We start from the raw sequence: 25,768 nt of genomic DNA, 5'->3' as shown, positions 1-25,768 counted from the left end.
AGAGAAGCCAACACACTTATTGGAGCATTCCAATTTTCAAGGGCTATTAGTGTTCAAATCAAATTTGGACTCCAAAATACGGAGTGGGCCTTTTTCTGTTATCAACATTTATGGGCATTAGCAATCCAGTAAACACAACTCTATCTCCCCACCGGTTTTGGAATGCCATTCCACAATTAATTTGAATTGTGGAATCAGAATAATGAACGGTCACAAAGAAAGGCTGCATATTATTTGATGATGTGTAATCTGACCGGTCTTAGTTGTCAACGACCTTGTCTCTGAACTGAGTAGCAGGGAACCTGAAATGGAGGAGATGAGGAATCTCCGGGGGGAACCCAGTGTAAAGGCTTCGAAGCTCAAGTTAGAATCCTGCAAAGGCAAGATAAAATTAGATAGCGCAAAGTTTGCATACATCCTCTTTGGGGGGGTGGAGAGCCTTTTATAATCACCTCGCGCACTCACTCCTAGACTTCTATCAGGTCGGGAATGATTACTTCCGTGCTTCTGCCAGTTCGGGCGTCATTGCCTCTGCTGGGGCAGAACCGTCACTGCTCTTTTTGTCGGAGCCGTCTCTGTAACTGGAGGTGGCGGTGGCAGGTGGCCATTGAAGTGCAACCGTCAAGCGTCAGATCCCAAGTCAGTCAGGTGCACCGCCCTTGGATACGGAGTCCTTCGGTGTCAGGTACGGTGTGGTTTGTCCAGTTCAATGCTCTGGAGGCAAAGTGCTTGGAGCGGTGTGCGAGGCGAAGTCTTGAGTTCGGATAGGGGGGTGTCCCGAACTGCCATGAGACGGGCCAGTTCGGGTCACTGCTTTGTGTGGCTCGGGGCCAAATGGAGAGTTCGGGCTCTTAGTAGGGAGTTCGAGCTCTTAGTAGGGAGGTCGGGCTCCTTTTAGGGAGTTCGAGCTCTTAGTAGGGAGGTCGGGCTCCTTTTAGGGAGTTCGGGCCCCTTGTAGGGAGTTCGGGCTTCTCTTAGGGAGTTGGTCGCCTTGAGGGGAGTTCGGTCTCCTCGAGGGGAGTTCGGACTACTGGTCTCTTCCCTTTGGTGTTTGCACAATGGGTGTGCTGCTTTAAGTGCCGAGCTACTTGTTTTTTGCCACGTGGAATGATTGCGAGGTCGGGCCAAATCTTCTTTCATCATTATTCATATTCAACAATTAACTTGAATTGTAGGAACTGCATGCCTAATGGGTTTGGATCGGATCCGAGTCCATGTGGATCATAATAATGGATAGAGATTAGGAGGACAATCCAGGTTGATTGACAAACGACACAAAGGAGATAGAGAGGTAACCTGGATCCCACGACTGGATCATGGGTTATGGCCCATGGGTGAGAGCGAGTTCCATCAGTGAGTCATGACTCATGACTAGGACGGGTCAATTCAGTTATTTAATTGAAAAGCCTGATAGATTCGGTGCAGTCCAAAATGATGATCACTGATGACAGGGGTTTGTGCTAAGTGGAGGACCTCCCTCTTTCATGTCCATTGTCCGCGTTCTGTGCACCTGGACGCGTGAACCCCCTATGAGAGACAATCACGTTTTGTGTGGTTGAATCGGATACAAAACGACAAAAAACTCATTAAAATTCCTCTCGGTTCGAATCCTCTCATTTTCTCTTTTTTCCTCCACCCAATCCCTACCCCACACACCGGCAAGCACATCACATCAGCCATCCTTCATCGGTGGCCAGAGCTCTGCCCCACGTTCTCTGGCTTCTTCTTCTTCATGGCCTAGCCAGTGAAAAACCCTTAGCTGATGTTCAACAGCATCAAGTCACCCTTCTGTAACCGACATTCAACAAATAGAAGCTTATTTATCTTTTTTGCTTTCAAGTTGTAATTATAAGATGGATCTATGTTTTGACATCCCTGAGCAGGGACTTCTTGTAAATACATTGTGTCATCTTTAATGAAAAGGTTGATATTTACAGAAAAAAAAAAAATGAACTGTTCCTTTAGATGATGGGACTCTATTCATTTAACTTAAGGAGAATTAAATTGCCTATTTGAATAAATGCTCAAAATTTGTGAAAGACATATTTGGTTGGATTCCAAACGAAAGCTAAACCATTCAATGATGGTGCGCAATCCGACCGATCCTATCTGTTAATGATCTTGCCTCGGGATGGAGCACAGGGTGCCTGAAATGGGGGAGAAAACGAGTAATCTCCGGGGAAGAACCCAGTGAGAATGCTCCGAAGCTCAAGTTAGTATTCTCTCAAAGGCAAGATAAAATCAGATGGCGCAAAGTTCACATACCTCTTCTTGGGGGGAAGGGGGCATTTTATAACCACTTCGCGCACTCACTCCTAAGCTTCTGTCAGGTCGGGTATGATTACCCCTACGCTTCTGCCAGTTCGGGTGTCATCACCTCTGCTGGGGTAGAACCGCCATTTCTCTTTGTCGGAGCCATCTCTGTAACTGGAGATGGCGGTGGCAGGTGGTCGTTGAAATGCGGCTGTCAAACGTCAGATCCCAAGTCAGTCAGGTGCGCCGCCCCTGGATACGGACTCCTTCGGTGTTAGGTACGGTGCGGTTGTTTGGTTCGGCGTCTTGGAGGCGAAGTGCTGGAGTGGTGTGCGAGGTGAAGTATTGAGTTCGGATAGAGGTGTGGCCCGAACTGCCATGGGGCAGGCCAGTTCGGGTTGTTGCCCTTTGTGTTCGTAAGGCTTGGGGCCTAAGGGAGAGCTCGGGCTCCTCACGGGGAGTTCGGGCTCCTTGTAGGGAGTTCGGACCGCTGGTTCCTCTTTTCGGAGCTCGCGCCTTGGGCGTGTTGTTGTGCCAAGCTGTTGTCTTTGCCACGTGTTGAGTGGTTACGAGGTCGGGCCAAATCTTCCTTCATCAATTGCCCCCCACACCTCGCGCAAAGGGACTTGCCCTGGCGCGGGGAGTTCGCGAGGTGGTTGGGTGGATTTGTCCCGTACTTCGAACTGGTTTTGACTGATAGCGCGAAGTGCATGTTCGTCTGGATTTTTTCGGGTTTCTCGAGCGCCAAAAAGACGGGAAACGTGCCAATCCGTCTATAAATGCTGACAGACGTGACATCGCGCTTTTATTTCAAAATTTAAAAAGCGTGCCGCTAGGAGACATGACAGCGGATGTTTTGTCAAATTTGAAAAAACCGCGCCGTTGCTGCCTTTAATGCGAGGAGACGTGCGCTGGCGCTCTTTCAGTTTTAAAAGATGTGCGGCTAGTCACGTCTCGATCTCAAGAGACGTGCGGTCAGCGTGACTGCGGGCCGTTGGATTTGCTTTGATCAGAACCGTTGATTTTCGGTTACTGTGGGTATAAATAGTGGGGGACCCCAGTCGCTTTGTCATTTTTCTGCGTTTTGCTTCCTGAGCTCGCGTCCAAGTTTCAGCTTGCGTTCATGTTCCCGTAGTCCGTTTGCCTTTTCCGGGTGAGTACTTTCCTAGAATCCTTCTTCTCCTCCCAATGTCTAGCTCGGATAGCTCAGACAGTTCTTCAAGGGGGTCATATGCAAGTTCTATGAACCGAGTTGCATCCCCCGACAGTCCTAGTGAACCCGAAGTAGAACTCGAGGAAGAGTTCGAACCCGTAGGCCGAGTCGCCTCGAGTAGTTTGGCGTCCTCCTCTCATCGAGGTCGGACGTTAGATAAGTTTGGGCCCTCGACCATGATGCCTGAGGGGCTTCACTCCCTTATTACCCAGTTCAACTTGCCTAGGGAGTACACCTATTTTATACCCTCGGGCAGTTTCCCTTGGGAACACGGTCCTGATGAGATCGTGATATTCCAGGAGCAGCTCGTCGTTGGGTTGCGCCTGCCTTTCCATCCCCTCATTGTTGAGATTATGAACCATTTCGGCGTTACTGTTGGCTTGCTTCACCCGAACTCTATTCGTAACTTGGTGGGGACAATCTCCCTATTTTGCGAACAGGTCTTGCCTTGAGACCTTGAGATCTCTTCCATTCTAATGCTTAAGAAGCAAGCGTCTCCCCTTCCTGGGCGTAGGCGGGCGTATTACCTGTCTCCTCGCCCGGGTTTTAAGCTTTTACACGATCTTCCCAACAAGGTCCCAGCGTGGAAACGGGACTACTTTGGGGTGCGAAGTTCATTGGGGTGGCCGTTCCAAACCGGGTGGGGGATTGCTACCCCTGACGCCGGTGTTACGCTTGATAGGGAGATGGCGAAGGGCATCCGGCAATGGGCACGGCTTGGGCTAAAATGCCACCATTATCTGACGGAGGCCAAGCTCATTGAGGCCGGTCTGAGTTCGGGTAGGTTCCTTACTCAGAGGTTTGTCTTTTGTTTTGCTCTGTTCTTTCGTTTTCCTGATGCTGAGCTCTTTTTGCAGGTGTGGTGGACTCAGAGAAGACTCGTGGTGGGAACCTATTTCACATCATGAAGAGGAGGAAGCAAGTCGCCAAACGAACTCGTGTCGAGCTGCCCTGAGATGCGGAGCCCGAGGTACCAGACTACCCGTAAGTAAATCCGCACAAGGAGCTCGAGATGGCCCCTCCAGTACATGAAGCGGCAGGGGCCCCTTATGCCGAGGCTACTTACACGGGGGCTCCCGCTTACTCTGAGTCTGCTTATACGCGAGCTGGGCCCTCAGGCTCGGGAGCCCAAGGCGAGCTCAGGAGTGTGTTGTCACCGAACCACGCTCTTCAGAAGAGTAGGGAGGCCATTTATCCTGAGGAGGTCACGGTATGGACCGAGCTTCCTTTGAACCAGGTAGCTTGTCGTGCTGCCACTCATGCCATGGAGGTAAGTTAGTGATTTCTTGTCGGGCTCTTTGCTTTTATCTTTCTTGCTGTCGTTCTTTTGATCATTTGTTTTTTCCTTTTGGTAGGTGAATTCTTCTATCCATGCCTTGGCGGCCCAAGTGGAAAGGAGCTCGAGGCAGGCGCGAGCTGCCGAAGAGGCTTCCTGTGCTGCCGAGGCGGCTTCCCGAGTTGCTGAGGCGGCTTCTCGCGCTGCACAGGCCAGGCAAGCGAGGTCTCAGAGAGATGCCGAGGCCATGGGAGTTGCGGTTCGTAGGGAGGGTTCCATCTAGCAAGAAGCTCGCGAGTGGGTCGATCCACCTCGGCTCTGCTTCAAGGACGGAAGTGACCTCCTCTGCCCCATCGAGAATGCTAGGCCGAGGTAAGTCCTCTATGTACACGGTTCTCATGGTGTTGTGACTCGTGTTGGCTAACCGGGACAGGGCGTCGGCCTCAGTGTTCTCTGACCTCGGGATTTTCCTGATGAAGTGTGACTGCAAGTTGAGCAGAGACTCCTTTACTTTTGCCAAGTAGACGATCATAGTCAGCTCGCGTGCTTCGTATTCGCCCGTAACCTCGTTGACCACAAGCTGGGAATCGTTGCAGATAACTATGTGTTTTGCTCTTACCTTTTGCGCAAGGTTCAACCCGGCTATCAATGCCTCATACTCCGCCTCGTTGTTGGATGCCACAAACTCAAAGCGTAGTGCGTATTCCAATTTTGTGCCACCCGGGCCACGTAGCACTATTCCAGCCCCGCTGCCCTGCTGGTCCAAGGAGCCATCTACGTGAAGGATCCAGGGCTCCTCATCCCAGTTCGCGTTTGGCCTAACCAGGAGAGATGCCACACTGGCTGCAACTTTACGGGGTTCAGACTCTATTCGCTTGGGAGCTTCAGTCTCACCCGAACTAGGAATCTCAGGCTCAACCGGCCTAGGGACTTCGAGGCTGAACATGCACTCGACGATAAAATCTGCTAAGGCTTGGGCCTTAATAGCAGTTCTTGGCTTATACTGGAGGTCGTACTCGCTGAGCTCGATGACCCACTTCGTCAGCCGACCGGAAACCTCGGGCATGAGTAAGACTTGCCTCAGAGGTTTGTTAGTGAAGACGATGAGAGTGTGAGCCTGGAAATATGGGCGGAGTTTCTGAGCTGCAATTATCAGTGCGTATGCTAGCTTTTCTATCTACGGTTATCTCGTCTCTACTCCCTGCAGAATTTTACTAACATAATAGATGGGTCGTTGGACCCAATCTACTTCTTTTATTAGTACCGAACTGACCACATCGTCGCTTTCCGGGAGGTACAGTTCTAAGACCTCGCCCTCCTCGGGCCTGGCTAAGATCGGCACACTAACGAGGTAGTTTTTTAGCTCGTAAAATGCGAGCTGGCAGTCTCGGGTCCATTCGAACCCTTTGCCTTTGATTGCTTTAAAGAAAGACAGACAGCGGTCTGCCGATTTGGACATGAAGCGGCTCAGAGCGGCTATGCGGCCGTTTAGCCTCTAAACCTCTTTTACTTTTCGAGGTGGTCTCATATCTAAGATGGCCTTTATCTTGTCCGGGTTGGCCTCAATACCGCACCGGTTGACAATGTACCCTAGGAACTTACCCGAGGTGACACCGAAGACACTTGTTTGGGTTCAGTTTCATGCTAAATTGACGCAGAATTTGGAAGACTGAATCTAAGTCTTGTATTAATTCCTGTGAAAATTGTGTCTTGACGACCATGTCATCTACATAACATTCTATTTTCGTGCCAATTAAGGGCCGAAACAGCTTATTCACAAGTCTTTGGAAGGTCACCCCAGCATTCTTCAGTCCGAAGGGCATGACCTTGTAGCAGTACAGGCCGAACTCGGTTATGAAGTTGGTTTTTTCCTCATCGGACTAGTCCATCCCGATTTGGTTGTAGCCCGAGTAGGCGTCCAAGAAGCTTAGCAACTCATGTCCCGAGGTCGCGTCCACTAGGCGGTCAATTCAGGGGAGGGGGAAGCAGTCTTTTGGGCAAGCTCGGTTCAGGTCGGTGTAGTCGACGCACATGCGCCACTTGCCGTTTGCCTTTTTCACCAGCACTGGGTTGGTTACCCAGCTCGGGTAATGAACTTCCCTTATGAAGTCTGCTACGAGGAGCTTTTCGACCTCCTCGTCGACCACCCTCCAGCGCTCCGGGGCTAAGTTGTGTTTCTTCTATCTAATGGGTCTGATAATTCGGTTCGTAGAGGTTCCTTGACAGAAGCACCGATCTGGAGCATTCGAGCCAGGTCCGTAGCCGAAGTTGGGATTGCGACCATTTCCTCTGTGGGCGAAGCTCGTTCCTCACCCTGCTCCGTAGGCCACTCCAGTTCGAGGTCGTCGGCCGCCTTGGTTTTTCCCTTCAGGGCGGCAACATAACACTTGCAAGACTCAAGCTGGTCGCCCCGCGCTACTCCCACATCGAAGTCTGTAGGGAACTTCATTGCCAAATAGTAGGTGGAGACCACTGCACGTAGGACATGCGTAATTGGCTGCCCTATTATGGCTTTGTATGGGGAGGGGGTCATGACCACCAGGAAATCGTGGTTGAGTCTGACCGCACGAGGCCATGTGCCGACTTCCATAGGTACTGTTATTTTCCCGAGGGGCCTGACTTCCTCTCCGCTGAAGCCCACCAGAGGAGTGTTCGCAGGCTTCAACTCTCTTCTCTACAACTGAAGCTGGTCAAACTCCAACTTGAAGAGGATGTCTTCCGAGCTGCCTAAATCCACAAGTATGTGCCTGACTTTGAAGTTGCTGATCCTTAGTTTTATGACAAGCGCGTCATCGTGGGGGTAGTGGACCCCTCGCGCATCGTCTTCCGTGAAGAAGATCGGTTCTTCCGTCTTCGGCCTCTTTGGAGGGTTCTGTTCTTCTTGGGCCGCTTCGCGAACTGACGTCCGGGCCACTGTCGAAGTACAACATGCTACCACCGAACCTCCCACTATCACGTGGATGGTTCCCCGAACTGGCCTCTCTTCCGGAGGCTGTCTTTCCGACGGTTCGGCTGGCCTGCTGCTGGATTCGGGGGCATCCCTTCCTCCCCTTGCCGACCTGTCTTATTATTATTATTATGCTGTACAAAATTTCTCAAGTACCCGCGACAGATGAGTCCCTCTATCTCGTCCCGGAGATTATTACACTATTTGGTACTATGACCGTGATCTCTATGGAAACTACAGTACAAGTTTTTATTTCTCTCGTTTGGGTTCCCTTTTAGGCGAGGTGGCCATTTTACGTACGGGGCATCTTTGATCATCATCAAGATTTCGGTCTGCCTCGGGTTTAAGGGTGTGTAGTCTGTCCGAGCTGCTAAGGGAGCTCGGAATGGCTGACTTGGCTTCGTCTCCTGGGCCGGGTTTTTCTTCTGTCAACTGGGTTGGTGGGCTCGCCTTCCCTCTTCCTTTTCTCGATCCCACTTTCGGTCCTTTGGTTGATCTCTTCCTTTGTTCTCATGAACTTATTCGCGAGCTTAAGGAATTTGGCTACGGTCGCAGGCTGGTTAGCTACCTTGTGCCATTTGAACTCCTTGTGTGTTACTCCTCTCTTGGCCGCCGCGAGCTGCATCGCGGGGTCCAGTCGCGGTATCTGCAAGCATGCGTCATTGAACCGCTTGATGTAGCCCCGGATGGACTCTCCTTCCCTCTAGACTACTCCGGAGATGCTTTCCTTGGTTATGGGGCACCGTTTGCTGGTAACGAAGTGTGCGGTGAAGACCTACACGAACTGGGTCTAGCTTCTTATTGACCCGGGGCCCTTGTTCCTGTACCAAGTACGGGCCACCCCCTTGAAGGTGGTGGTGAAGGCCACACACATGCACGATTCACTGGCCCTGGCTAGGTGCCTTTGGGACTGGAAGGCATCGATGTGGTCGTTGGGGTCGAAGGACCCATCATACTTGTCTAGAGGGGGGAGCTTGAAGTCTCTGGGCATGAGGACTGCAAGGAGTTCTGATGAGAGGGGGGAAGGAACTGAGAGAATAGGGGCAACTTTTACCTCATCCGAGCTTGTCTCTTCTTTACCTCTGAGCTCAGGTAGGACACAGGTGGCAGTTCAACGACTTCGCCAGCGTCTTCGTTGCTGAGTGGGCCTGGTACTGGCGCCGCTGGCCTCTGTGTTGCCGAGCTCGATGGGCCCGGACTGTTGGTAGTCTGCTGCTAGGACGCTGAATCGATTCTCTGTTAGCGGGAGCTCAGACTTGGAGTGCCGAGATACTGACTTGGCGGGCGAGATTCCCGACCCGCCGATGACCTACGAGGTGGGGGTAATTTTTCTTTCCTCTCGGCCCGGGGATGAGGCCTGCCTCTTGTGGGGGTTCTGAAGTTGGGAGGCTTCTCCTTGGTGATGGCGTCCACCCTGAGGGGAGGGCTTAATCGGCTTTGGAGCAGGATGCCAAGGTGGAAGCAGTGGTTGGTTCAGAGGCAGTTGGGGAAACTGCTGCTGATAGTGATACTGAGAGATGTGGTGCAGTACTTGGTGCTACTGGAGCTGATGCTGTTGGAATTGTTGCATTTGGGCTTGCATTGCCCGCATGCATTGCATCAGGTCGTCAAATTGGTTCTGATTGGTCGCCAGTGGGACAACAGTTGGTTCAGTAATGGTTGTTTCGATAGGGAGAGGAAAGGGGATGTTCATGGCGAGAAGGTTTAATCGCGCCACTGTTCGTGGCGCATTCAGGCTGGGGATCCCATCCACCGGAAGGGGGATGGTGAACTGTCCAATGCACACCACGGGGACTTGAAGTTGTTCCCCGGTGGTGTTCATCTCCGTGCCACGTCCGACATTGCTGGAAGAAGCCATGAGTGTTGGGGTTTTTTGGAAAAAAGAGGTTATGAGAGCTTTAGAGGGAGGCTTTTAGAAGCGTTCCCACAGACGACACCAATTGATGGTGCGCAATCCGGCCCATCCTAGCTGCCAATGATCTTGCCTCGGGCTGGAGCACAGGGTGCCTGAAACGGGGGAGAAAGCGAGTAATCTCCGGGGAAGAACCCGGTGAGAATGCTCTGAAGCTCAAGTTAGTATTCTCTCAAAGGCAAGATAAAATCAGATGGCTTAAAGTTCACATACCTCTTCTTGGGGGGAAGGGGGCCTTTTATAACCACTTCGCGCACTCACTCCTATGCTTCTGTCAGGTCGGGTATGATTACCCTTGCGCTTCTGCCAGTTCGGGTGTCATCACCTCTGCTGGGGCAGAACCGCCAATGCTCTTTGTCGGAGCCGTCTCTGTAACTGGAGATGGCGGTGGCAGGTGGCGGTGGCAGGTGGTTGTTGAAGTGCGGCTGTCAAGCGTCAGATCCCAAGTCAGTCAGGTGCGCCGCCCCTGGATACGGACTCCTTTGGTGTCAGGTATGGTGCGGTTGTTCGGTTCGGCGTCCTGGAGGCGAAGTGCTGGAGTGGTGTGCAATGTGAAGTCTTGAGTTCGGATAGAGGTGTGGCCCGAACTGCCATGGGGCAGGCCAGTTCGGGTTGTTGCCCTTTGTCTTCGTAAGGCTTGGGGCCTAAGGAAGAGCTCGGGCTCCTTACGGGGAGTTCGGGCTCCTTGTAGGGAGTTCGGACTGCTGGTTCCTCCTTTCGAATCTCGTGCCTTGGGCGTACTGTTGTGCCGAGTAGTTGCCTTTGCCACGTATTGAGTGGTTACGAGGTCGAGCCAAATCTTCTTTCATCAGTTACAATTAAGCTCGAAAATAAAGCTACTTCTGGGCGTTTGGTACCCAGGTTAATCAAGGTGTCCAATTGTCCATTAACGCTAACCTTTATGAACATCAATTGCGGTGTTTTGAGTTAATTAGTTAATCCATCAAAATATTCAAGTCTAATTTATTTGGGCTCAAAGGATACATCCGTTCAGGAATCTGGATGGTGAGAGCAAGTACAGTCATTCCATTCCCATTAATGTGTCCATTGCTATTTACTACACGCTAGGGAAAGATATTTCCTCGTCCAAACATTCGTTCAGGTGAACCCAGCACCTGTTGAAAATAGAAAGGAAAAAAACATCAGGTTTGTAAGAAGAAGAAGAAGAAGAGGAGGAGGAGGGGGACGAAGAAGAAGAGGGAGAGGAAGAGGAAGAAGATGTATGGACTAGAGGTCAGGCGATTTGTCCATCGCCGCCAGTGGCTTTGTCATTCACGGGGGGCGCCGGTATGGAGTGAAGGCACCGCTGAGCTTCTTATTCTTGGAGGTGCTAGGGTTCAAAATGAGTATAGGGAGGGGGAGTTCAGACTCGTGTAAAAAGAAAATGAAAAATTTTATCTTTTTGCATTCACTTGAATCGGATGGAATTAATTGATGGCCAAACCCATTAGGCCATTACACATTTTACGCTCGTTCACAAAGGCATGGTTTAAAATTTTGATACGATACACCTGATACGGGGCGTATTGTAGCGTATCTTTGAAAAACCAATACAGGATATGTATGGAAATCGGAAGTTTCGTCTTTTTTCATGCGTATCGGGCCCGCATCGGAGGCATATTGGAGCATATCGAAGGTGTAACGGGAGTATATCAGGGCGTATCGACGAAAAAGATACTGCAAAAAACTAAAAAAAAAAATTAAAGGGGGAATGCAACATTCTTTTCCCCGAAATAAGCATTCTTTCACCCCCAAATGACTCTAAAAATCCAAATTTCATTCCTAAAGTACTAGATTTGCAAAAGTTTGCAAGAAACAAGTGTGAATCGTTAATTTTTTTTAAAGATTTTTCAAATTTTGAAAAAATATTGCCAAAATAGGTAAATTTTTTCAATCTTTTATAATATCTTGTGATTTTTTTTCTTGAATGTCTAAATCTATGTCGATCAGTGTTTCTTACATTCAAAATCACAATTTTTTTTTTGTGTTATCAGTAGATTTATGGAAATTTCATGAAGATATTTGGGAAAATATAAATTAACAAAAAATTTGAAAATGTAATTTTTCCTCTACCTATAAAGATTAAATATGTTTTAGATCTATGGATCCATCTATCATATCCATAGAGCAATTGAAATTTATTCTTTAATATATTTTTTTATTTTTTTATATTTTTAGAGTTAAAAAATAAATAATAAATAATTATATTTTATCATTTGATAAAAAAAATTGAATATATTATAATTCTATGGATGATCTATCAATATCCATAGACAAATTGAAATTTCTTCTTTAATAATTATTTTTTTACTTTTATATTTTTAAAATTAAAAATTAATTATATTTTATCATTTGATCACAATAATTGAATATATTATATTTCTGTGGGTGATCTATCATATCCACAAAGTAATTGGAATTTCTTCTTTAATAACTATTTTTTGGAATATATTATATAATGTTTATTTATTTTTATAATTTTTGGAAATGAATAATAAATAATAATTATTTTTATAATTCATAGAATTTGTGCCAATGCATGTTTTATGGTTGGATAGGAGAGTTGGGTTTTTCTCATCCCATAAAACATTAAAACGTAAGAATTATAATTTATAAATTATAGTTAAGCATAGGATTTTTAATGAAATTATAATTAGCTATAATATATTTCTTCATAAAACTATTAGAATATATTAATTTAATGTATATACACCTCATTGAGGTCTTATATTTAGTGTTGTTGATGTATTTTTATGATTTATTAAAGTATTTATAGTGTTCCCAAGCGTATCTATGCATATCTTAGTTTTTTCCGATACACGTGCGTATCTAAAGCATATCCCGATATGTCTCTTAAAATTGCCTTTCCTATACACTTGGCATTTCCAATACTTTGAACATTGCACACGATGAATAAAAACGCCGGCTCCCCTAGATGACGACACTCACATGGATGATGACAACTTTTTCCATCCTTCACTCCTTCCATTCTTTTCTTTTTAATTCAACACAATGGAGAAGATAATTCAGCCTTTATTGTAAGAGTTGACATGAGGAGCAAAGATTTCAAGAAATGTTTTCTTATATGGAAAGCAAATGCCAAACCTGAGTACTTCTTTAAATCATAAAAGTACTAATTGTAAATAAGGTTTTGAAAAGATGCATGCAAATTCTAATTAAAATAAGTACAATAAAAACTTGGGGCATGTTCATTTGCTCTGAAATTTGACATCTGAAAGTGCAACAATTACATTAAGAGGTATATTGGTATTGGTGAACTTTTCTTTCCTCTAAACTCTGAATGCAGATAATGTTGTTTTGAACTTTGAACTCTGAATTTTGAAAATTATCAAATATCTATTTTGACCCCATATATTAGAGTTTTTGTTTGTTTTTTTGGAGGTATCATTGGAAAACAAAAAGTTGTATAATTGCACTTTAAGAGATAAGAGATAAGAGGAAATGAACAACCATTTTTCTCTTAAAGTTAAAAGATTCTTCTTAAGAGATAAGAGTTAAAAGGAAACGAACATGCAATTGGTATAGATATGCATCCCAGCATTAATTGGAGGGAGACACCCACCCAAAACCCATTGTCATGTCCACCCAGTAGGACATTTTTGCCTCGCAAGTTCAGTGAAAGTGGATGGATGACTCTCATACTCTTTATCTTACGCGTGAAACATCAAAATCCCAATTATGTAGCTTTTTTATTTTCAGTGTTTGGTTGCTTTAGGCCCTATTTGATGATTAAGTACTTGTTAAAAGAAGTATTTGCTTCACAAGTATTTTTTAGAAATACTTATTTTAACAACCACTTAAGGTTGTTTGGTAATCCACTTTTCAAATCACTTATTATGTTTTTAAGCACTTATTGGGGTGGGAATGTTTGGTAAGTTATTTTCCCCATAAATGCTTATATTGACATAAATGACTATTTTAGCCCTCACTTCTTTGAATCTTGTCTATTCTTTGCCTCATCTGCTCCATTACTGTTATCCGGCTTCCACTGCAATGACAGTGAAGCTTTATTGCAACCAGAGTCAGTTCACCGGCGTGGACATTCATATCCAAAATGAAGAGCAGAGAGGCAATCCTTCTTCAGTCGGCTACCAAAGGAACTAACGAAGAGGATCCTAGCCCACCTCCCCATCTCTTCCGTGTTCCGCTGCCGCTACGCATGCAAGTAATGGAAATCCTTGCCAACATCCAATTCCATCCTGGACCTCTGGGGTCAGTTCTCCCCTAGAGACGTCTAGTTCCTCATCTACCACACGCGCCACATGGTCGTTGCTTACAACCCACATTCCGGTCTCTTGAACAACCTCCCTCTGTATGATCGGTGTTCTCTCGACTCCTCTCAGGTCCTCTTAGCGTCCTCTGGTGGTCCCCTCTGCTTCCGTAACTGCAATTCCGATTACCCTACCTTGATCATCTGTAATCCTATCATTAGCTCCCATAGGGTCTTGCCCGATATGCTTTAAATTCAATACATCGATATCGTCAGCATGGTTGCTAATGGGATCACCAATTCGTACAAGATTTTGGTCACTGGAACCCCTGAACCTGATTCAAATGAGAGCATTACTGAAGTTCTTGAACACAGCGGTGGGAACACCATTGTCGGTCCCAACTGGAATTCTTGTAGTTTTGGTATGAAGTTCATGCGATTTGGCACGATGGTTTCTTCTATTGCCTTGCGACTCTGCTCAATACTTCGCAAAGTTACCGCATGATAGCTTATGATATTGGAAGGGGGAGTGGACTGATTTGAATGTGAAAATGCCAGTGGGTGATCTCCGATGCCCAGTCTCCCTGGTCTCTCTCTCTAATTTTGTGTTTATAGTAATGAACCCTTTTGAACACAAAAGCAACAACTGCTTTTCCATTCTTGGAATAACAGATTATTCACAAAAACACGGAGCACTTATTAGTCGAAGAAGGAATCACGCATTCACACAAAGCCCACTAACCTGTTCGGTTTCTCGTTGGACAGAGCGATTAGCACCGTTAGTCTTGTCACTACCACCAGATTTTTCTCTATAACAGAGATGGAACAATTATCAGGGACTGATTCGAACGAATGGAGGAGGAGGAGGCATAATACTTGTGGGGGTATTTTAGGCATTATAAAAAATTATCAGGTACTAATTTGTCCTATTTTTTTGGAATAGTACTTTTTTTCCACTTTTTTACCAAGCATCCATAAATACTTAAAAACCACTTAATGTGTGGTCTCATGTCTTAAAAGAAGTAATTCTTTTAAGTGTTCTCAAACACTACCTTTGTCTAACCAAATAAACCACTTATTATTGTAATTCAAGGGTCAATTTGGTGAGAGTACAAATACAAATATGAAATATGTACATACAATGCAAATATATACAAGAGGCAGACAAATCCAGCTATATATAAAGCAAAACCACACAAATTCAGCTCTGTTTTGCTCAGTTCAGCTCGATCGATCCCCTTGTTGAACATTCAGCTAAGTTGGTCCAACTGTTTTGAGATGTTCTAGATAAATTATTTAGAGAGATCGAAGAGGACAGCTCTTCAAAGCTTGCTTATAGGCTGTTTGTGTAGGGTTCAGCTTTCACGCTTGTTCGATCTTTGAAACTTGATTAGTGTTGATCGATAGTGATAGAAAGACAGCATGCAATTATTATTATTATTATTATGGTAAAATATAAAATAATCTCTCCTGAAATTTCATTTTAACAAAAACCTCCTCTATAGTTTTGAAAAGTCCTACATTACCTCCCTTTCATCATTGTCCTTATTATATGTTAGAAATCATGCTAGATTTGAACTTTTAGATTTCGCTTAATCGTAATGGGTTTACAAAACTAAATTACTTTTTAATTTGACCTAGGGAATTTTTTTTTAGTTAAACATTAAAAGTATTTTTGGAGAATTTTAGTAAATCTCCATTTAAATTGATAGATATAAGAGTAAAATGGTATTTTCAAACAATTAATGCATTAGACTAATATTTGTTTTTTACGGAGACAGTGATGGAAGAGAGGCAACTACATGATTTTTCAAAACTACAAGAGAGGATTTTGTTAAAATGAAACTTTAAAGGAGGTTTTTATAATCGTACATGGATGTTTTTACATTTTAAGGTAAAATCAAGGGAAGGAAATCTGCGAGCTGCTTGTTTGCTTCAATGGACCAGGGATCCTAGAACTTGTTTATTTATGCACTGAATAATGATCATAGAGTCTCCTCCAATGACCGTCCTTCTTTTGGGACAACCATCCTTAATTTTAATCTGACTTGTAAATGAAATTTCCATTTAATTAATTTTAAAACAATAGTCGCATAAAGGGAAGGAAAAAAAAAAACAATAGATGAATAGAAAAAGAAATACATAGCAAAAATATTAAGTGGGGCCGCAAATTAATGTTCGCTTGTGGGTTAAGTGCAACAATTAAAGTTTCTTCTAGGCCCTTCATCTTGAAGGGAATTTCTATGGTTTTTGTGTGTCATGAATCATGACACAATGCATAGTCCAAAATACAGGCTGCCTGCTACGGATGTAATAGGCATGTTAGGTAAGCACAATGAGTGAGCATGTAGTAAACTGTGTAACACATGTCCTAGTTAATGTGTTTTTCATCCAAATGTTTTTGTTTCATTAGACAAAAATTATCTATTATTTTATTATCTTGCCAAAATAATTAGAAATAAAAAATAAAAAATATATATAAATGAGTCCCAACTCCCAATACATTTAGGGTTTTTTTTCATTACTTTCATTTTTAATTATTTTGATAAAAATAACAAAATAATGAATAATTTATGTCTAACAGAACAAAATTATTTGGATGAAAGACACATTAACTGAAACATATATCATATCCTCACTCATTGTACTTACCAAGAGTGTGAACAAACAAATTAATTACTAGCAGCCCTGACTCGTGTGAAGAAAAAAGAAAATTGTAAGAGCACAAAAGATGAAACCATCACAAAGCAGCCGTCTAGGGGTTACATACTTGCATCGTTGTTTCTTTAGTCACCCGACTTGTAGCTTTCAACCCTTGGAATCGCTTTTTCTTTTACTTGAGAGAGAGGAAGTTGGGGTTGTGAGGCTGCAACAAACTTTCAAGAGCGTGGGAGAAAGTTAGTTTGAGCAGGAATCAAGAATATTCAAGGAAGGGCAGATGAATGGGATAATAAAGTTGCTGTCTTCGTTTAAAATAGCTAATGCAAAATTAGGAAGATCAAATGACATCTACTCATCATCCATCACTTATTAAATATAACCCATCACTCACACTTACTACTACGAGTGTTACTCACCATAACATATAAAATATGTATGGTATGGTCCCCCTACATATCACATGCATGCATCCAAGACCTTGTTTTTTTTTTAATTATTATCTCTTTTATTTTCAAATAGTGGGCCCTCTCTTTTTGAATTTTCAAATTAATTATAAATAATTTTTAGTGAAGCCAACTATAAGAATCACTCCTCCACCCCCTCAGCCAAGAGAAAACCCACGTGGGATTCTAATTCTCCTCTCTCTCTCTCTCTCTCTCTCTCTCTCTCTCTCTCTCTCAACACTCAAGAATCTAAATGGGTAGAAGCCCTTGCTGTGCCAAGGAGGGCTTGAACAGAGGAGCTTGGACTGCTCTTGAGGACAAAATCCTCACCGATTACATTAAAGTCCATGGCGAAGGAAGATGGAGAAACCTTCCCAAGAAGGCAGGTCTGTTGAACACATCGAAACAACAACAATTTACCTTTGTTTGCTCTTGCTCTACTTTTTAAGTGACAAGTCATCGTCCAATTAAGATGACCTCAAAACTAACAAATGTGGGTTTCATTCTTGGTTCCTTTCTCAATATTCCCACAGAATAATAACAACTTCTTTTCTCCTTTCCGATCGTGAATGGTCGCATTACATACATCCTGCAGGTCTCAAGAGATGCGGAAAAAGTTGCAGGCTTCGTTGGTTGAATTATCTCAGGCCAGATATCAAGAGGGGGAACATAACCCGTGATGAAGAAGATCTCATCGTCAGGCTTCACAGGCTCTTAGGGAACAGGTTTCAAATTTAATTTGCTCTCTCCTCCTCCTCCTCCTCTTGCTCTTAATTATTAAAATTTAATTGGTGTACGTGATGTTCATATTATTTATTTATAGATATTTCCATCTCTGCACCGCAGATGGTCCCTCATCGCAGGGAGGCTTCCAGGGCGAACAGACAATGAAATCAAGAATTACTGGAACACCAACTTGGGCAAGAAGGTGCAAGCTCACACCACCACCATTTTCACTGGTACTAAGAAGAAGACGACGACGACGACATCGACCAAGAATATTAGGGCGGTTGAGTCACCACCGATTCCAAAGCTCGAATCACGTGTTGTTCGGACCAAGGCATTTAGGTGCTCCAAAGTTTTTCTTGGTCCACCACAAAACAAAATGGAACAGCATACTGACAATGACGCCATGGCACTAGCCTCCAAGGTTGGCAACTTTTCAACCCAGAAAGCACTGGTGTCAGAATCCTACGATGGGCAGTCGTCCTTCACCCCTGAAAAAGAAAACGGAATTTCGTTGGATTTTACGGTGAATCTCAATCCCGGAGAGTTGTTCCTATCTGAACTCCTCAATTCTGACTTCTCGCAGCTCGGCGATTTCGATGACGGACTGGTGGGGGAAGTTAGCAACGATGAAAACAACAACAATAATGACTCCTCTCCGTCTTCCGATCAACCTCCCTTTTTCCCCGACGAGTTGTTCGAGTGGAAAGGAAGTGACTGTGGCCAATCGGACGTCATTTCCGACCTCCGATCATTGGCCTCTTTTCTTGATTGCGGGGAGAATTGGTTGGCGGAATAATTAATGAAATTAGTAAGACAGTTTCTTAATTCTAGTCATAACGAATAGCCCCCCCCCCCCCCCCCCCCCCCCCCCCCCCCCCCCCCCCCCCCCCCACCACTGTGTAAGGCTAACTAGGTAGGAGTTCAAACCAAAATGAAAAGAAAGGATAGGATCGATTGTCTCTAGCTAGCTAGATTATATATGATTATGATCATGAAATGCACTGACTTCAATAATTTCTGGGCTGAACTAAATTATTTTCTTCGTTCACATCAATGATCAATCACGCATTTCATATGTTTTGTTTGGATGATCGAGATCAGGAACCAGCTGTAGCTGATACGGTGCGAAAATTAAGACTACTTGTTATTTTCCCATAATTATTTAATTGCTTTGGTGTGACAACTGACAAATGACAATACACCCTGTTCGCTATAGTTTTCCACTTTCCTCGATCGTCGTCGTTTCTTCCGCCGGCCGTTTCCAGGTGTCCACCCAATAAGCCAGTTGCACACTCTTCATTAATTGTATCTTAATTAGCTTTGGTCCATAGTGATGTATGGCTTTCAGGTGCAACGTCATCCATTAATATTGAAAACTAACTCAACAAATATCTTAATTTGCATCCCATGGAAGGAGAAGACAATACAGCGGCCTGCAGATCATCAATTTATAACTTATTTAAGTTAATGGGGGTCAATTTTCTAACAAAAATAGTAACAGACAATGCAACATATATATATGGAAATGTAATGAATTGTTACAACTGTGTTGTGTTCATTGTCTTCCATTTCACTATATTTTACAATAATTAACCAAACAAAACCAAATATCAAGAACCACCTAATGTTGATCTCATGGTGGGACCACCGTTGCACATTAATTGGCTATTCAGGTTTTACTGTGGTAAGATTAAAATTCTTGTTATTTTGGGGGGTAAATTATTGAAACATCCACTAAAGTTTCTAATAATCGCTAAACCTCTCCTGAAATTTTATAGTTGCAATTATCTCCTCTCGACTTTTCACACAACCGCAAGTAAATCCCCTTTGGTAGAATCTTATAGAAAAAGACAAAGTGTGTTCTAAATACCCATGTAATTGATGTTAAGGCAGAGGTTTCTATGAAAATAAATAATACAAGGGAAAATCTATGATAGCAGAAAGATATGATATGAAAAGAGTTTTGAGATATCATATCTTTATTGGTAGTTGTTTTACAGGTTACCACATTTATAATTCCAGTTTATTGGTAGTTGTTTTTCAGATACCATATCTTTTTCCATATTATCGTCGAACCCATAATACAAACTTTGTGAACAATAAAAAAAAAAAGAATTTAAACTTATAGCTTTACTTTTGATTGATTGATATGAGGGGCAAATTTAGAAAACAAATGTTTTTGTTAAAAGTAAATACATGTGTGTTTTGGATATTTTCATGCTTCTTTTTAGAAGATTATACCAAAAGGGATCTACTTGCAATTATATCAAAAAATTTAGGGGAAGTGATTACAATTGCCAAACTTTGGGGGATGTTTCAACAACAACTAGAAATTTCAATGCAGTTTCAGCAATTTACCTTTTTTGTATCTATTAGCAGGTCTAATTAAGATTGAAAAAAAATATTTTTTTCAAATTGAATTTGGGTTTGTTAGAAGCCATCTTCTTTGTGAAATTTACTACATATTTAATTTTGGAAAATACTTGTAATGTTATCAAATATGGTAGTGAAGATGATTTGAGAATTTCCAAGGTGTCTTGGCTGAGAGTCCCATATGCAGTTAATTACCAAAAGATGTTAGAGTCCGTGGGGTGTGGTTACAAGGGCAGAGAATTTTGCAGTCAAATTAGCTGAGGTGATGATGAAACCGAAGCACCATTGTGATCAAATTTATCTATTTATCTATATATATATATATATATATATATATATATATATTCCTTCTAATTATATCATTGAAATTGTCACGCTACAATAACGTAGGGCCTATTTGATGGTTTTTTTCATGCGGTCTTTCGTCTGTTTAGAAGCCGGGTAGACCGATTTACAGCGGGCGTTGATGTAGAGAATAGGGTATTTGACATTTTAAATATTTATAGAGTTGGAAATTTACATTGAACCCGTGTACTTTTCCGTACCGTTTCGAGGTTGGGTTTTGTCAAGATCGTGGCCCCCCACCTCATGCGTCATTCGACCTAAAATTCACGGTTGTGAAGTGAAAGAAGCACCTTGTTTATGTCTCACACCGTCGTACCTGGTACGCATTACACACTTTGCATATGCTTATTGAACCCAAAAAAGAAATGGTGTCATAACGTGGTGGTTAGCTTCTGGGTTCTGGTCTGGTTGGGTTGATGAAAATTGGTAAGTTTTGTTTGTGGCAGCAGGCAGCACTGACAATGAATCAAAAGAAAACACAGGACAAGTGTTGAGAGGAGAAGATAATTTATTATAAAGCCATCCACCTTTTGGGAGAAGGGCGTTGAATGGTCCATCTGCCCTTGAATAATTAGGTAAGTGGTTTCGATTTATAGGCACATAGGCAGGGTTGGTGACCCCGAGCCGAGAATCCATTATTTACCATTTCCCAAACGAGACCGGATTCAGCCAATGTGAAGCCCGTTCGAACACTCATTATATCTTTACATTTGAGAATATCTCCGCCATGAAATAAAGGAGCAAGGCTGTTCGAACGGGCCTTTCACCGACTGAAACCTATCTCGTCCCAAACTTCATCTAATTGGGGGAGTGAGGAGTGAGAATTGGGTGGGGCCTGTGGGGACAAACGAAAGTGATCTTGATAAAAAGTTAAAACCATATATGTTTCATGACTGCAGAAAAACTTTAGCCATTGGGGGCCAACAGCCTATATTGTTGAGAGAATTTTTGAAAATATCATCTTATATGAGAATGAGTAAATTAGTAATTATATCTAAATTTATTTTTACTAAAAATCAAAACATAAACATAAATAAATGAATTGTCCAAAAATATTCAATACAGAAACTGTCTCAACATAGCCTATACTGTTGGACCTCAACAGCCAAAGTTAACCTCATGACTGCGACTTCCTTATCTCTCATTCCAGAATGGCGTCATGGCCGATGACCCATGACCCATGGACCGCAGCTGCAACACCTTCACCGTCAATATATAGGAATTTTACTTTGTTTATGGTAAATGCATAATCTGTGGGTCTTAAGGCGTTTGTCCTTTTTTATATATGTATATGTTGTGGGGTTGTAAGTGTGGGTCCCCTTTATTAAAACCGAGTTCATTTCTTCTACAACACTATTGGATACTGTGATAGTGAAGGGCTAAAACACAATGTCTTATGTATTGTCCTAACCCATTAATATGTCACTTCATCTAATTCAAGATGGGGCATGACAACAAATCAAAGGGTTTGATTTAATTGTTTCAAATTACGAAACTGTCTTAACAAATGCGAGTTGATGAAATCTGTGGCCCAGCAGTAAGTTTCATTAAATGAATCATTAAAGGGCACTCCAGATTTCCTACCTGCAATTCACAGCGGATAGAGAATGAATAGGAAAAGTGAATAAAAAATTTGGACTCATCAAAGAGGTCAGTCCGTCTAACTCTTAAGCCACGTGTCCTTTGGCTTCTCTTAAAATAAGGAATGCTAAATACAGCCTAAATATCATAATATAATTGCTTTGATACTTGTAAAAATAATTAAACTAATCACATGTTTATTAGGAATTGGGATCTGCTCCTCAGATAGTGTATAAAAGTTTTCATTATCATTTTCTCATCCTTACTTCCATTAAGTACATCTTTTTTTTTTAATATATAAAATTAAGTCAATCACATGTTTTTAGTTGGTAGAAATTCTAGCCCGATCTCAATCACTTAAATCCAAACAACTCCTTAACACCATCAATTAATTCAAAAAAAAAAAAAAGTAATGAAAGAAACAAACATCTCTCTCCGTAGCATGCAGTGTTGCAGTAACGTTGGCAACCAACCTGCAAATCTGTGTGAATAATTGAATATGAGGAGGAAAGGATTTCATCACGTTTCTGTACGTTCCAATAAGTTGGATAGAAAAAATAAATAAATGAGGTTGATTCCAGACTCCGAAATGAATCCAAACCGAAAACGACTCGTCGGTTTGTGACCCTGGTTCTAAGACTAAGAAAAAATCATCACAAGGTGAAGGAGCTCATTTGAATTAATACGTACGTGTCACTTTCACACAAACAAACAAAATTTATAGACAAATGCAAGATGAACGACAAACGAATACGAAGGACTACAATACACAAAACATGAAACCCTGCAAAAAAAATCAAAATCAAAAATGCTGAAAAAGGAATAAACCCTGTTGGACCTTGATCCAATGCCCAACACTATTTGTTTGTGCAATTATTGCAGGAGTTGCATGAATCACGACACGATACAGTAATTTGAAGTTCACCGCAGAGTTCTGAATGAGAGCCCCCATAGTCTTTTAATAGCCACTCTCCTGTAAACTTCATCCTGTCCGTTGATTTGGCATCAATCTATCGTCAGGAATCCCCTTATATGGTGGGACTAAAGTTTATATCCCATTCATATCTCTGGGTGGGTTTCTTTTTGTTTTAGGGGCCCGGCCACCTATAAAAATAAAAAATGATGATTCAATTAGGACCTCCCAAATTAAAACAAGTAAAAAAAAAAAAAAGAAAAAATTTCCGATAACTACCTTATATTTTTAGGCTGAATGTCAATTTAGTACCCAAATTTTAAAACGCAATTTTTATTGTGTGATGATTCAATACTTAGCGTTAACTCACCATCAGTAGAACATCACGTGATATCAGGTGCGGTTTAAACATTTTCGTAATACCAAAACTAACCTTTCAAGAAAAGATTCAGACCGTCATACCCTTTTTCCTTCCTACTCTCCTAATCCCCTTTCTCTTCAATCTGGTTGAAGAAGAGAGGAGACTTCAATCAACTCCGACCATTTTACCCGGCGTTAACTCGCCCTCTTCATTCCGAGCACACTTCACTCAACTCCAGCGTCACATTTTGAGTGTTGGCTTCACCCAGTGCAGTACAAGACACGCTTGTGCAAGTGGGGGAAGATCAGAAGACAGATCAGTCCAAGTTTAACGTGAAGAGCCTCTTCTGGCATGGCGGCTCCTTTTATGACGCCTGGTTCAGTTGCGCTTCGAATCAAGTAAAACCCACAAAGACCCAGATAATAAAAATGAATTCCATTAGCTCCTTTTCTCAATCTTGTCTGAGGATTTTCAATCTTGCCTTTCATTACAGGTAGCTCAGGTGCTGTTAACGCTGCCATACTCGTTCTCTCAGCTGGGAATGCTCTCAGGCATATTCCAGATAATCTACGGCCTCGTCGGTAACTGGACTGCTTATCTCATCAGCGTCCTATACATTGAGTACCGAAGTAGAAAGGAGAAGGTGAACGTGAGCTTTAAGAACCATGTGATACAGGTAACCTTCCAAAATAACATATCAAAGAAAGCGAAAAAAGGAAATCAGGAGTTGCAGAAAATTCATACTTCGCCTTCTTAATTAATTCCACTAGCTACAGCATACCTACTGACTACCGTTTGTAATTTCAGTGGTTCGAAGTGCTTGACAGATTACTGGGTCCATACTGGAAAGCTGTGGGACTTGCCTTCAACTGTACATTTCTCCTCTTTGGGGTCCGTTATACAGCTAATAGCTTGCGCAAACTGAGCTTTTTCTGTTTTCATTTCTTTTGCATAGTTCCAAAAGCCCAAGAAATAACAAGAGCGCTGATTTGATTAGCTGATTTATGGTGGGTTCGATGATGAGAGCAGCAACATATATTACATAAATGACCGACTGGATAAGAGGACATGGACGTACATCTTCGGAGTTTGTGCGACGACGGTGTTCATACCTTCCTTCCACAACTACCGGATTTGGTATTTTCTAGGGCTCGGGATGATCACTTACACCGCCTAGTATCTGGCCAAGCCCAGCAACAGCAACTCTTGAATGATATGTCATGCTTCTCTCAGCCACGTCTTAGTTCATCCACTGTTAACTGATCTGTTCGTTCCAAGACCCTAACCCCTTCAAACCTTGAGGATCACTTTACTGTTGAAATCTCCTTGTCGCCCCGGTATTCAGATCAGGCAGCGTCAGTGGTCTTTTCCCCATCTCACAAATCAGCGGTTCTCAACCAGTTCCAGCAACAACAGAGCATGCTATCGCCGATCAACAAGAACGTTTTTTCCCCAAAAAAACGTTGATCATTCACTCTTACAGGCATCCTTTGGTGTACCATCCCCGGGTAGGATGTCACCTGTGTTCTGGAAAGAAAAGAAAAGAATCATTTATACAGCAATAGCTACTTTCTTTTCTGCAAATTCAATTATGGATCGTTCTTGAATCTTCATTAGGCCAACTTCAGTAGCACGTTTGCCATCTGTTGCAACTATAGCCACAGTGAATGAGGCATACGTGTTTCTCTGTGCTCTATCTGCTTGAACGAACCTCCGTACATTATTGATATTTAAAGCATATGCTGTGGCTTGGATTTAAGACCCCAAAATTTAAGAGTTAACCAGTGTCCCGACCACTGGTTGGAATTGATTTGGCCGGCGTTTTGAAATCCAGATCAGAATAGATTATTGAACTACTCGTTCAATCAACTGTCTGCCAAATGGTATAGGTGACTGAACCTTTTCTCAGTTAAATCCCTTCTAATGAACCTTTTCTCAGAAAGATGAGTTTCACGATGTTTGGCATTGAACTTCTGGCTTTGTGCGATGTCTCTTCTGTGTCTCTGATGTATTGGTCTCTGTTTCTGGTGTGTTTGTTTTTCGTTCTGGTTTTTAATGAAGCATCTGCATTATGTCCTAACCTGAATTCAGACGATGCAGCAAGAGACGACTCTATTAGCCCTGTTCTGATTTTTTGTCTTCAGATAATGGCGGAGAACAGTTGTGGTGTTCTGATTTAAGGGGAAGGGGGCATTTGTGTCTTTTTCTATGACATTCAATGGTGAATTACCGTCGGATACTAGATTGTTGTAAAATGAGAGTTCATGTACTAGATTGTGAAATTTTGAAATTCAGGTACTAAATTGGCATTAACTTTCCCTAAAAAACACCCCTACGATACACCAATACAAAATCGAAACATGTCATATTGTTTGGGCTTTTGCATCATTCTAGCCAGGCTTTTGGGCGTATTTGTCGAGCTTCTTACGTTTGATTGATTTCATGTCAAACAATGCTTTAAACCTTTAACCACTTCTTACTAAAAAGATTGTTGCCAAAGCCCCGGCAAGGGCAGCAATCTCTCGAGATC

General features: G+C 43.0%; 1 protein-coding gene, 2 long non-coding RNA genes and 1 pseudogene across 5 annotated transcripts; 3 read left to right on the top strand and 1 right to left on the bottom strand.

Moving 5' to 3' along the window:
• Positions 1 to 13,531: 13,531 nt before the first annotated feature.
• Positions 13,532 to 14,898, top strand: LOC148789561 (F-box/kelch-repeat protein At5g15710-like; annotated as a pseudogene).
• A 2,199-nt stretch (positions 14,899 to 17,097) lies between these two features.
• On the top strand, positions 17,098 to 18,697 carry LOC104600588 (transcription factor MYB1). Of its 2 annotated transcripts, none has more exons than XM_010263627.3 (3): positions 17,098 to 17,322; positions 17,532 to 17,661; positions 17,783 to 18,697. In XM_010263627.3, the coding sequence occupies exons 1-3, from the start codon at positions 17,190 to 17,192 to the stop codon at positions 18,459 to 18,461; spliced, it is 942 nt and encodes a 313-aa protein (XP_010261929.1). In that variant the 5' UTR covers positions 17,098 to 17,189; the 3' UTR covers positions 18,462 to 18,697. The 2 variants fall into 2 exon arrangements, with proteins under 2 accessions (XP_010261929.1, XP_088748741.1); XM_088892615.1 differs by having other exon boundaries at positions 17,206 to 17,322; positions 17,470 to 17,661.
• Positions 18,698 to 22,637: 3,940 nt separating this feature from the next.
• On the bottom strand, positions 22,638 to 23,449 carry LOC148789560 (uncharacterized). Of its 2 annotated transcripts, none has more exons than XR_016079857.1 (2): positions 23,311 to 23,449; positions 22,638 to 23,068 (listed from the first exon to the last, which is right to left on the bottom strand). It is a non-coding gene; the product is annotated as an uncharacterized LOC148789560 (long non-coding RNA). The 2 variants fall into 2 exon arrangements; XR_016079858.1 differs by having other exon boundaries at positions 23,248 to 23,384.
• On the top strand, positions 23,291 to 25,493 carry LOC104600587 (uncharacterized). Its single transcript, XR_735689.3, has 3 exons — positions 23,291 to 23,636; positions 23,732 to 23,914; positions 24,046 to 25,493. It is a non-coding gene; the product is annotated as an uncharacterized LOC104600587 (long non-coding RNA).
• Positions 25,494 to 25,768: the final 275 nt, after the last annotated feature.

The sequence above is a fragment of the Nelumbo nucifera genome, chromosome 8 (assembly GCF_055504915.1).
Source record: "Nelumbo nucifera cultivar China Antique chromosome 8, China Antique-T2T, whole genome shotgun sequence".
NCBI lineage: Eukaryota > Viridiplantae > Streptophyta > Magnoliopsida > Proteales > Nelumbonaceae > Nelumbo > Nelumbo nucifera.
This window is presented reverse-complemented; position numbering and strand designations above follow the sequence as displayed.